Here is a 10,000-nt window from a genome sequence, read left to right on the forward strand (position 1 = left end):
CACGGCTGATTAGCCCAGCCAGGTGCACTCGCGCTCTCCGCCCGCTTTGCTCCATCAAAAGCCCTCGCGGCCGGACACATGGGCCCCAGCACGGATCACGCTGGGCAGCCCCGTCCAGGAGGGCGGAGGGGGGGGGGGGGGGGGGGGGCTGGGGGTAGTGGAGCTGCAGGAAAGGCTGCTTTTAGGATGGAAGCGGCAGAGGGGACAGGGTAAGTGGTGTCCCAGATGGAGGGGGGTGGAGGGCGTTCCAATTCACTGATCTGAGGGAGCAGAGAAGAGGAGAGGAGAGGGGAGGAGAGGAGAGGCTCTGGGAGGCCCTTCTGTCCGAGTGACTCATCTGGGCGAACTTAAGGCTTCAATCTTTCCCCATGTACACATATGGCACACACACACACACACACACCAAATCATGCACGTAAACAAACACACACACACGCACACTGACCCCCCCCTTCCTGAGTGTCCTTCACTTGTATTTTTCATCAGTATGAATGATAAGCTGCTACTTAGATCCTTATATGCCCCTAATATGAGAAGGAGGGATAGGGATGAAGGGGGAAAAACAGGGAGGGGGAAGGAGGGAGGGAGGGAGGGAGGAATATAAAGAAATAGAAAGGGGCCTTACTTATCTTCTCTGCAAAGGGAATTGGGCTGGAAAAAGCAGGGCAGTGGAGCCTCATTCACCCAGTGTACATACTCACACACACATGCATACACACACACACACACACACACACACACACACGCCCACACCCTGCAGAAAGCCTGACAGTAAGGTTATATAAGGATGGCTGGGGAATTTCTAAAACACTCTTTTATATGAAGGCAAAAAATACGAGTGCAGAATTATTCAATATTTAATGCACATCATAATTTACATTCTGAACTCTCTCTCTCTCTCTCTCTCTCTCTCTCGCACACACACACACACACTCACACACATATCATTCACACACAATCACACAGTCAAACACGCATACACACATGCACATTTCACACTTAAAATTACATGCACTCACAAGGTATGCATTCCTTGTCTTTCTATTGCACAGAATGGACTGTTGTTGTTTGAGCAGGGTTTTTTTTTTTTTATTTCTTTTTTTTATTATTGTTTTTTATTTTTTGGGAGAGGGTGGGCTTGCCGTCTTCCTTTTCCTTGTGGTAAAAAATAGATAGCACGGGGCTTTTTCTTTTCCTCCTTAAGAAAGGAGGGCATCTTAATAGTCGTGGGATTTAATGAAATGCACTCGTTGTTCTTTCCCTCACTTCTTCATTTGCTCTCTGGCTCTTCTTCTCATTCGTTTTGTTATTTATAGTCTATTTGACATGTATAAAGCTACAGTGTCTCTGAAGAGCGTGATAAATCTACATTCATATTATGCCAGTAGATTATAAATGAGAGAAGACATTGGGGAAGTAAAAGTAGGGAGCAGTTATCTGTCTCTCTCTCTCTCTCTCTCATTCTGTCTGCCTGTCTCTCTTTCTTTCTCTCTCTCTGTCTCTCTCTCTTTTTGTTCTTATATCAAATATGATTTATATACCTTCAAACAGGACCAATCGAAACAGAACATTCAATGGAAGAGAGGAAAAGCAAGAGATCAAGAGGTTCAGCAGAGGAAATCATAGTGCAACAACCTTAAATGCCTCTTTCTCTCTTTCTCTCTCTCTCTCTCCCTCCCTCCCTCCCTCTCTCTCTCTTTCTCTCTTTCTCTTTTCTGCCCTTCCCTGCCCAGGTGAGGCTAATGACCGTGACGTGCAGGTGGTGGAGCTACCCATCGTGGACAGCCTGCACCCGCGCCCGCCCTACCTCCCCCTGGCCATCCCCGAGGACCTGGCCGACCGCCTCCACCGTCTCCACGGCGACCCCTCCGTCTGGTGGGTGTCGCAGTTCGTCAAGTACTTGATCCGCCCCCAGGCCTGGCTGGACAAGGAGATCCGGGACACTACCGCCAAGCTGGGCTTCAAGCATCCAATCATAGGGTGAGGATGACATGTGCATGCACGTGCATGTTCCGCCCCTCCTGCCTCATTGGACTAAAGCATCTGCTAGATGAAAAAGTCTACAGTAAATATACAAATAACCAGCCTCATTTGATAATAGCATCTCATAAAGGAATGCATATGAAAATGTATCATTGATGAGCCGATGGCATATAATCAGTACATGATGGCAGATATCGGCTGGTTAAATCTGTAGAATTAGCTCTAGCCAAGCCCTCTGCAGATCAAGTCCTTTCCGGTTCATTCCTACAAACTCTTCCTAGGACACTTTCCTTCCCCTTGGTCCTACTTTAGTTGTTTCTTCAGGGTCTGTCAGCTAGATTTGTAAGCTATTAGAGATGTTGATTGTAAATTGCTGTGGCCTCGGGCCATTTTCTGTCTCTCTCACTGTTTGACGGTTCGCTTCTCTGCTGAGCGTTTCACTCCTCTTAATCGCTGATGCCATGAACAGAGAAGCGCTTTAGTAACAATTACCCAGCCCAATTTGAGGATTTTTTCAGCCAAACTGACTGACAAACTAAATTGATACTTTACGCAAGAATTCTCATGGCCAAGCAAAGGGCAGAAGAAAAAGCAAATCAAAAGCAAAATATCTGAAAAAGAAAACATTTCTCAAGAACAGAAAGCAAGAACCACCACAGATATCGCACTGATGTTCTGAATTGCTATAATTTTGCATCTTCTAAAATATACACACTATATTCTACTTTATTCTACCTTATACATCATATTGCATTTTTTCTAACTACCTCATGTTTTTTTGGGGGGGCAGTTTATAAGTAATTTGTTTATCTTGTCCTCACCCTAGCATGTAGATGTTCTTTATCTGTCTTGCCTCGTCTAAAGTCTTTGGTCAGTGTGGCATTATGGCAACATCAAACACACAGGGTAAAATACTCAGACACACACATACACACACACACACACACACACACTCCTACCAGGAGCTGAGAAATGAGAGTGAAAATAACAGACCAATCTATAGCCAGGGAGTCAGTGAGTCCATTTCAAAGGAGCTGGCCTAATGAGAAGATGACTACTGGAGGTCTTTGGCGCAGCACAGTTGGTTTGCCAACTAATGTTTACTGGAAAGCTTTGCCTGAGCCGAGATCAAGAACGTGATTTAATGGGTGGAGGGATTTGTCAGGTCTTAGCTTTGATCTGAGATTTTTGTGTGTTTGGGGTGGATGTGTGTGTGTGTGTGTGTATGTTTGGGGGTGGGTGTGGAGGGTGAGCGGTTTCGCTCACACACACCAGCACATAATCATACATACATAAAAACAAAATTTGTGGGTTTGAGTGGGTGGGTTTGGAGAAGCAAGGCAGAGAGACTGAAAGGGAACAAAAAAAATAAAGAAAGAGAGAAAGAAAGAAAGAAAGAAAGAAAGAAAGAAAGAGAAAGAGAAAGAGAAAGAAAGAAAGAAAATGAAGGGAATGCGGCAGAGTCCCTGTGGTGCAGGTGACAAGCACCCCCTCCTCCTCTGCATTTATCACAATAAACACCATTCTGCACACCCTTCTGGGAGTCATTGTAAGATGCACACTATCAATCTTATTTACACACACACACATACACACACTGCATGGATCCTTTACACAGTCTTTACATGGATCCAATCAAACTTCTCATCCACCCTTTAACACACACATAAGGCCCTAATTTCATAGTTCAAACAAGCACTGTGAATGAGTTCTAGACAGAATAGGCAGGGCTACTGTATTTGATCATTTCATTGACACATAGCAGGGTGCGGCCATGAATGGGTCAAGTAATTAGTGGACGTGGCAATGAAGGCTATCAGTCCATCATAATGATTCGATCATAGCTTATTAAAGTCCATACACTGCTCAGTAATTGTTCTGTTGTAGGAGAAATGAGAAATGTCCCATCGCAAACGGAGCGGTTTGCACCAGAGATGATGGAGGTTCTTGTGCGGGAGGTCCGCTCGATAATATAAAGTCATTGATTTTTGTGGAGTTGTTTTGAAGGAAGTCATTTGAACATGGAACTCCCATATCTTTGTGCTGACCCTCCACAGGATTACATATGTTTGCAGTAGGATCTTGGGTTACACTTTACTTGAAGGTATCTACATAAGAGTGACATGACACTGTCATGGATGTGCTATAAACATTATAAACAAGTCATAAACGTTTATGACATACCGCTTCTGTCACTCGCTTCTGTCAAGTGTCATTCGTTTTTTGTCATGACAAGTTAGGGTTAGTGTTAAGGTTATGACAGTGTCATGTCACTCTTTTGTAGATACCTTCAAGTAAAGTGTTACCGGATCTTGTTCATGTTATCAAATTAGCAAAATGGTTTAGCAAGTTATTAAATTAGCCTGAGGTCAGGTTCAGAGGACTTTAACGTGTTGCCAGCTGCTCTGCTGAACAATGAAATTAGGGCACACGACAGATACATACTCTGGCACAGCCATCCTGTCAACACTACACACCCACTTTTTTATGTCTTACACCCATTTGATTTGTTTCTTTGTGTGTGTGTGTGTGTGTGTGTGTGTGTGTGTGTGTGTGTGTGTGTGTGTGTGTGTGTGTGTGTTAGGGTGCATGTCCGACGGACAGATAAGGTGGGTACGGAAGCGGCGTTCCACCCCATCGAGGAATACATGCAGCACGTGGAGGACTACTACCAAATGCTGGCCCGCCGCACGCACGTGGACAAGAAACGCGTCTACCTGGCCACTGACGACCCCTCGCTGCTGCAGGAGGCCAAGTCCAAGTGAGTGTGTGTGTGTGTGTGTGTGTGTGTGTGTGTGTGTGTGTGTGTGTTTTAGAGCCTTGAATGTTTGAAGCTGCATGGCAACAGGGATTCAGTTTCTCAGAGTGACAGAAAAATTGTTCCTAGATTTAGAACCCACAATTAATTTGCACGAGCCAGAGAGGAGAAGAAAGAATGTTAATGTGGAAGAGACAATGCATAAAACATGCCTGATGAAAGCATTGAGACAGATTTACGTGCCAAAAGAAAGGAGGTCACCATCAGTCATGGACGTTTACAGTTTTGAAATGCATCAAACTGACTTCATGCACATCTTTCAAGTTTTCATTATGTTCATACAATTGTAATCACCCTTTTCACATTTATAACATATGAATACTATTTTTCATCTTGATATGTAATAAGGGGCAGGCCAGTGTTGACTAACATCCCATAATGCCAAAGCAGGAAAATCCTACATACTGTATATGGATAACCACAACAAATGAAATTTATGTATTTAAACTTTTCTCATTCGCTTTGTTTGAAGGTTAGGGTACATTAGCACATGAAAAAGGTTATTGCACTAGGCACGTGTAAAGCAGCAGAAATGTATTCAGAATGCGCTAGAAGCTACATTTCTAGACAACAGAAATGTACAAGTAACCTGGTTCGAGTCCGGCCGAGGTCATTTCCTGTTCCCTCCCTCTCCCACTTGCTTCCTCTCACTCTCTTCATTGTCCTATCACATTAAAGGCATAAAAGCCCCAAAACATATTTAAAAAAGAAATGTATAAGTATATATACTGATTGACCTTAGTAGTTCCGGTGGAACTGAGGTTCACCCAGTGTGTTGCCATGTGTCCCCTATGGCAGGTACCCAGACTACGAGTTCATCAGTGATAACTCCATCTCATGGTCAGCCGGCCTACACAACCGCTACACTGAGAACTCCCTACGAGGGGTCATCCTAGACATCCACTTCCTGTCGCAAACCAACTACCTGGTCTGCACCTTCTCCTCACAGGTGAGCTCTTAAAACATCAACCCCTGTATATAATAACTATGCCCGTTTATGGAACTTTCTGGAACATATTTGCTACTTTTGCCCCGTAAAAAATCATTTTAAGTACTACTGCAGTTATCAACGGAGACATTTGCCGGAAATAGCAGATGTCTGATTAGAGTGAGGACTAAAACGCTTCTTGAGATATTTATGAAAGCAGTAGAACTGCAGAAAACTGTGGAACAAATTGTTGTAAAAAGCCAGATGCTGCGTTTTGGAACACCTGTGCAATCTAACAAAACCCTTCAAGCCTGAATAATCATCGCAACCATTAGGGTTTTCAAAGGGAAGAACGAGGGCACAAGCACACAGTCTTTCTCATCCGCGTCTTACAAAAACCTTTTGCATCCACTAATGCGTGTCTATTTGGTTGTTTGTGTGGGTGTGTGTGTGTGTGTGTGTGTGTGTGTGTGTGTGTACGTGTCTGTGTGTGTGTGTGTCTGTGTCTGTGTGTGTGTGTGTGTGTGTGTGTGTGTGCATGCATGCGTGTTTCCATGGCAACCCCCACAGGTGTGCCGCGTGGCCTATGAGATCATGCAGACGCTGCACCCAGACGCCTCTGCCTACTTCCACTCGCTGGACGACATCTACTACTTCGGCGGGCAGAACGCCCACAACCAGATCGCTATCTACAACCACGAGCCGCGCGGCGGGGACGAGATCCCGCTGGAGCCCGGCGACGTCATCGGCGTGGCGGGGAACCACTGGGACGGCTACTCCAAAGGCATCAACCGCAAGACGGGCCGCACCGGCCTCTACCCCTCCTACAAGGTCAAAGAGAAGATCGAAACGGTTAAATACCCCACCTACCCCGAGGCAGACAAGCTCCTCAATCAGTAGAGAGATACGGACAGAGAGAGCGCAACAGAGAGAGAGAGAGAGATAAGAGGGAAAAAAAGACTATGAGATGGAGAGTGAGGAGAGGAAAGAGAAGAGGTACTGTTGCTCTCTCTGCTTGATGTGAAAAAAAAAATCCAGACCCTTCAGAAGGGGTATGCACTTTGTGTTTGTGTGTGGATGAAGGTGTGTGTGTGTGTGTGTGTGTGTATGTGTGTGTGTATGTGTGTGTGTGTGTGTGTGTGTGTGTGTGTGTGTGTGTGTGTGTGAGAGAGAGAGAGATGAAGGGGGTGATTTTACAGGGTAATAGTCACACTCCTCCTGGACTCTGTGCCCTCCCCACCCTGGCTCTCCTCCCTCTTGTCAGGGTTGAGAGTGGAAAAATTGATGAGCGAGAAAGAGCGAGAGGAAGACAGAAAGAAAGAAAGAAAGAAAGAAAGAAAGAGGAAGAGCAAAAAGAGAGTGAGGAGCCTCAAGTGGAAAGAAGACTTTTCCAGAGCAAACTGTTACTGTAAGTGAACCTCTTGAGCCGAGCTCACTGACTCTCCCAGCCTCCGGTTCAATGAAGGGAAAAAAGCGTGATCTCAACACAGCAACAAAACATATTTAAAACAAAAAATAATGGTAAAAAAAAAAAACAAACAAACATTAAGCTGAGAACTTAATATCCTGAGGAAAAAAAAGACATACACTCATGAATTGTGAAGTACCAAGAAGAGCTCCTTTTTTCTCTTTCCCCTTTCCCCCCTCTATACGGTTTCCCCTCCTTATGTGGACATTGACTGCACTCCTCTGTAGCCAAATGTTTTCTTTTTTCTTCTCTGCTACCAATCTTCCCGATCATGCCATCTCACCTGCCAACTTATCCTTACCCACTTGCTCTTAATTTTTTTTTCACTGCCATTTTGTGCTCTTTAAAAAGTGATTTCAACATTCAGTTGTTCTGTGTATGTGTGTTTATGTGTGTTTGTGTGTATAGTTCAAAATATGGTGCCTATAAAAAGGTGAAATGCTTGTATACCTGAAATGTGTGTGTGTGTGTGTGTGTGTGTGTGTGTGTGTGTGTGTGTGTGTGTGTGTGTGTGTGTGTGTGTGTGTGTGTGTGTGTGTGTGCACACGTGTGTGTGTGTGTGTGTGTGTGTGTGTGTGTGTGTGTGTGTGTGCACGTTTGGTGTGTATGTGCGCTGGAAGTTTCTGGAACGTTCCTAACCAGCCTTGACTCACTGAGGACACACTCCAGCTCCATTCCTGTGTCTTACGCATCTCCGTCCTACGATCCCACTGTCTCCTTTTTATATGTCAAATAATGTTATTAAATGATAAACACTCAACAAAATGGAAGTTATTATTATTATTATTATTATTATTATTATTATTATTATTGAAGAATTTTGGATGGCAGGAATGAATATATTGTCATAACTGGTTTTAGTCTACCATGAGGACATTTCCATGTTTTGCGTTTGAGCATTGTCTTCGATAAAGCCGACCAAATAAAACCGGTCAACCAAAGCTGTCTGCTTATGTGTACTGTACTTTATGTTGTTTTGATCTATTTGGTTACTGTGAGGTTGGGAGCAGACATCCCTCATACCCTCATGACTTTCTCAGTGCCTTATGTGATCGTTTATGTGAGGTAGAAAATGAGTGCTCCCTCCGGTGCTACAAACTGTTAACAATGTTTGATGTCTCGGGTAAAGTCAAGGGAACAACTTTGGTTTGAGCTTGGGCCTCAAATATATCTCCCAATGTTATGAGTCCTCAAATAGCATCAATAACAGTATTTGTGTAAGCAAATGTAAAAAGCTTCAAAAAGCAAGCTTAGATCCCCTATGACACACTGCATGCAAAAGTTCTCTCCATTAAAGAGATCAAGAAGCTTGAAATGAATAATTGGAATCCCAATAAATCTGTTTCATGTCTGTCCCTCAAGACCCATTTTGGTTCCTGTTAGAGATGCAATGTTGAAGCGTTGAAATTTGGTTACTGCCCTTAAATGTACTTGTCTATGATTCAGTTACGTTGATTTATTGATCATTTGAGAGGAAAAATGAACTATTCTCTCTCGGCTCCAGAGAATTTAAAACACTGAGGAAAGCATTAAGTGATTGTGTTGTAAATAAAATAAACGAATGAAATTGATGGGAAAATCCTGATCCAATTGCACAGCCCTAAGATGCTATTTTTCCCCCCAGAGAGCATCTCAATCTCATCGGATCTCAGTGTCTTGGCCCAGGAAGTAAATTAGGGCTGCAGCTGGCATTGGCTCAGAGGGAGTTTGCGGTCAGGGGAGCTGCTGTCCCTCCTCTCAATAATGCAAAAGCTACGGGCAGCCTGGGCAGCGACTTCACAGGAAACCTAATAAAAACTGCCTTTCCTCCTTAACCAACACAACACAACATACTCCCATCCATGCATCCAACTGCATGAAACGAGAGTGGAAGTGTTTCGTGACAATAATGAAAAATGCTTGTGGGTTTTTGTTCATTTTATAAGGTCCCTTTCTGAGGTAGTATATGTAAGGATGAGCCATTGGCATTCATGAGCCTGTAGCAGAGGCTTAACAAGTGTACCTTTTTTTCTAGAAAACCATCTCCAGAGATTTCTAACACATCCTTATGTGCATGTTAATTTGGGCGTTATGCATTTTACAGCAGAGATGGACATCGTTAAATGACTGGCTAGACTGCAGGTTGCCATTCTTAGCCCACATCTGCACATCTTACATGGCTGATCAATTATTTAGGGGTTGGTTGGTGAAGTGTGTCCAGTGGTGGTTGTTTAATGTTAAAAGACCTTATTGCAAGCAGGAGGTAACGGTTACTTAAAAGCCATAATTAGCTCTTCTACCCATACACCTGTGTGTGTGTGTGTGTGTGTGTGAGGGGGAACTGAGCTGACAGTGTGTATGCTGAGCTGAATGCATCTCCGTAATGACCTCTCTGGTATGGAGAGCAGGTCTGACTCATCCGCGATGTGCTGACAGAGCAGGAATCCCAGCGTAGCCTCAGCATACTGCTTCATCATGCACGAGGGTGCTGCCAAGAAAAATACAGGGCCACATCATCCATAGCAAGGGACATTAAGAGTTTATTTATCAGACAGAGAGCACCCCCTTGGTGTGCGTAAAACAGGATTCATATTGACTGTTTTTAGCCGACTCTCCTGACACTGGTTTTTCTTTTTTGTTGTTGTTGTTGGGGGGGGGGGGTTCAATCAATGCAGATGGATTAACTAGCATAGATTGATGTTGTGGGAAGCACTGTGGTCAGCCAAGCAAAGGGGGGAAAAAAAGATTATTTTGTTTTACTCAAGCCTTTTGGGCACTTGCAGATTGATTTGTGTGTGTTTTAGAGGATGCTTTCGTTTGCTCT

General features: G+C 44.1%; 1 protein-coding gene across 2 annotated transcripts in view; it reads left to right on the forward strand.

Annotated features, from left to right (window-relative positions):
* fut8a (fucosyltransferase 8a (alpha (1,6) fucosyltransferase)) overlaps nt 1-8,552 on the forward strand; it is an 83,711-nt gene extending 75,159 nt beyond the window's left edge. For both annotated transcript variants that reach the window (XM_042073465.1, XM_042073466.1), the window contains exons 8-11: nt 1,734-1,980; nt 4,568-4,744; nt 5,600-5,750; nt 6,300-8,552. In XM_042073465.1, the coding sequence (XP_041929399.1) occupies nt 1,734-1,980; nt 4,568-4,744; nt 5,600-5,750; nt 6,300-6,629 (905 nt within the window). In that variant the 3' untranslated portion in view covers nt 6,630-8,552. The remainder of the gene's footprint in view (nt 1-1,733; nt 1,981-4,567; nt 4,745-5,599; nt 5,751-6,299) is intronic.
* Nucleotides 8,553-10,000: the final 1,448 nt, after the last annotated feature.

The sequence above is a fragment of the Alosa sapidissima genome, chromosome 19, assembly GCF_018492685.1.
Source record: "Alosa sapidissima isolate fAloSap1 chromosome 19, fAloSap1.pri, whole genome shotgun sequence".
NCBI lineage: Eukaryota > Metazoa > Chordata > Actinopteri > Clupeiformes > Clupeidae > Alosa > Alosa sapidissima.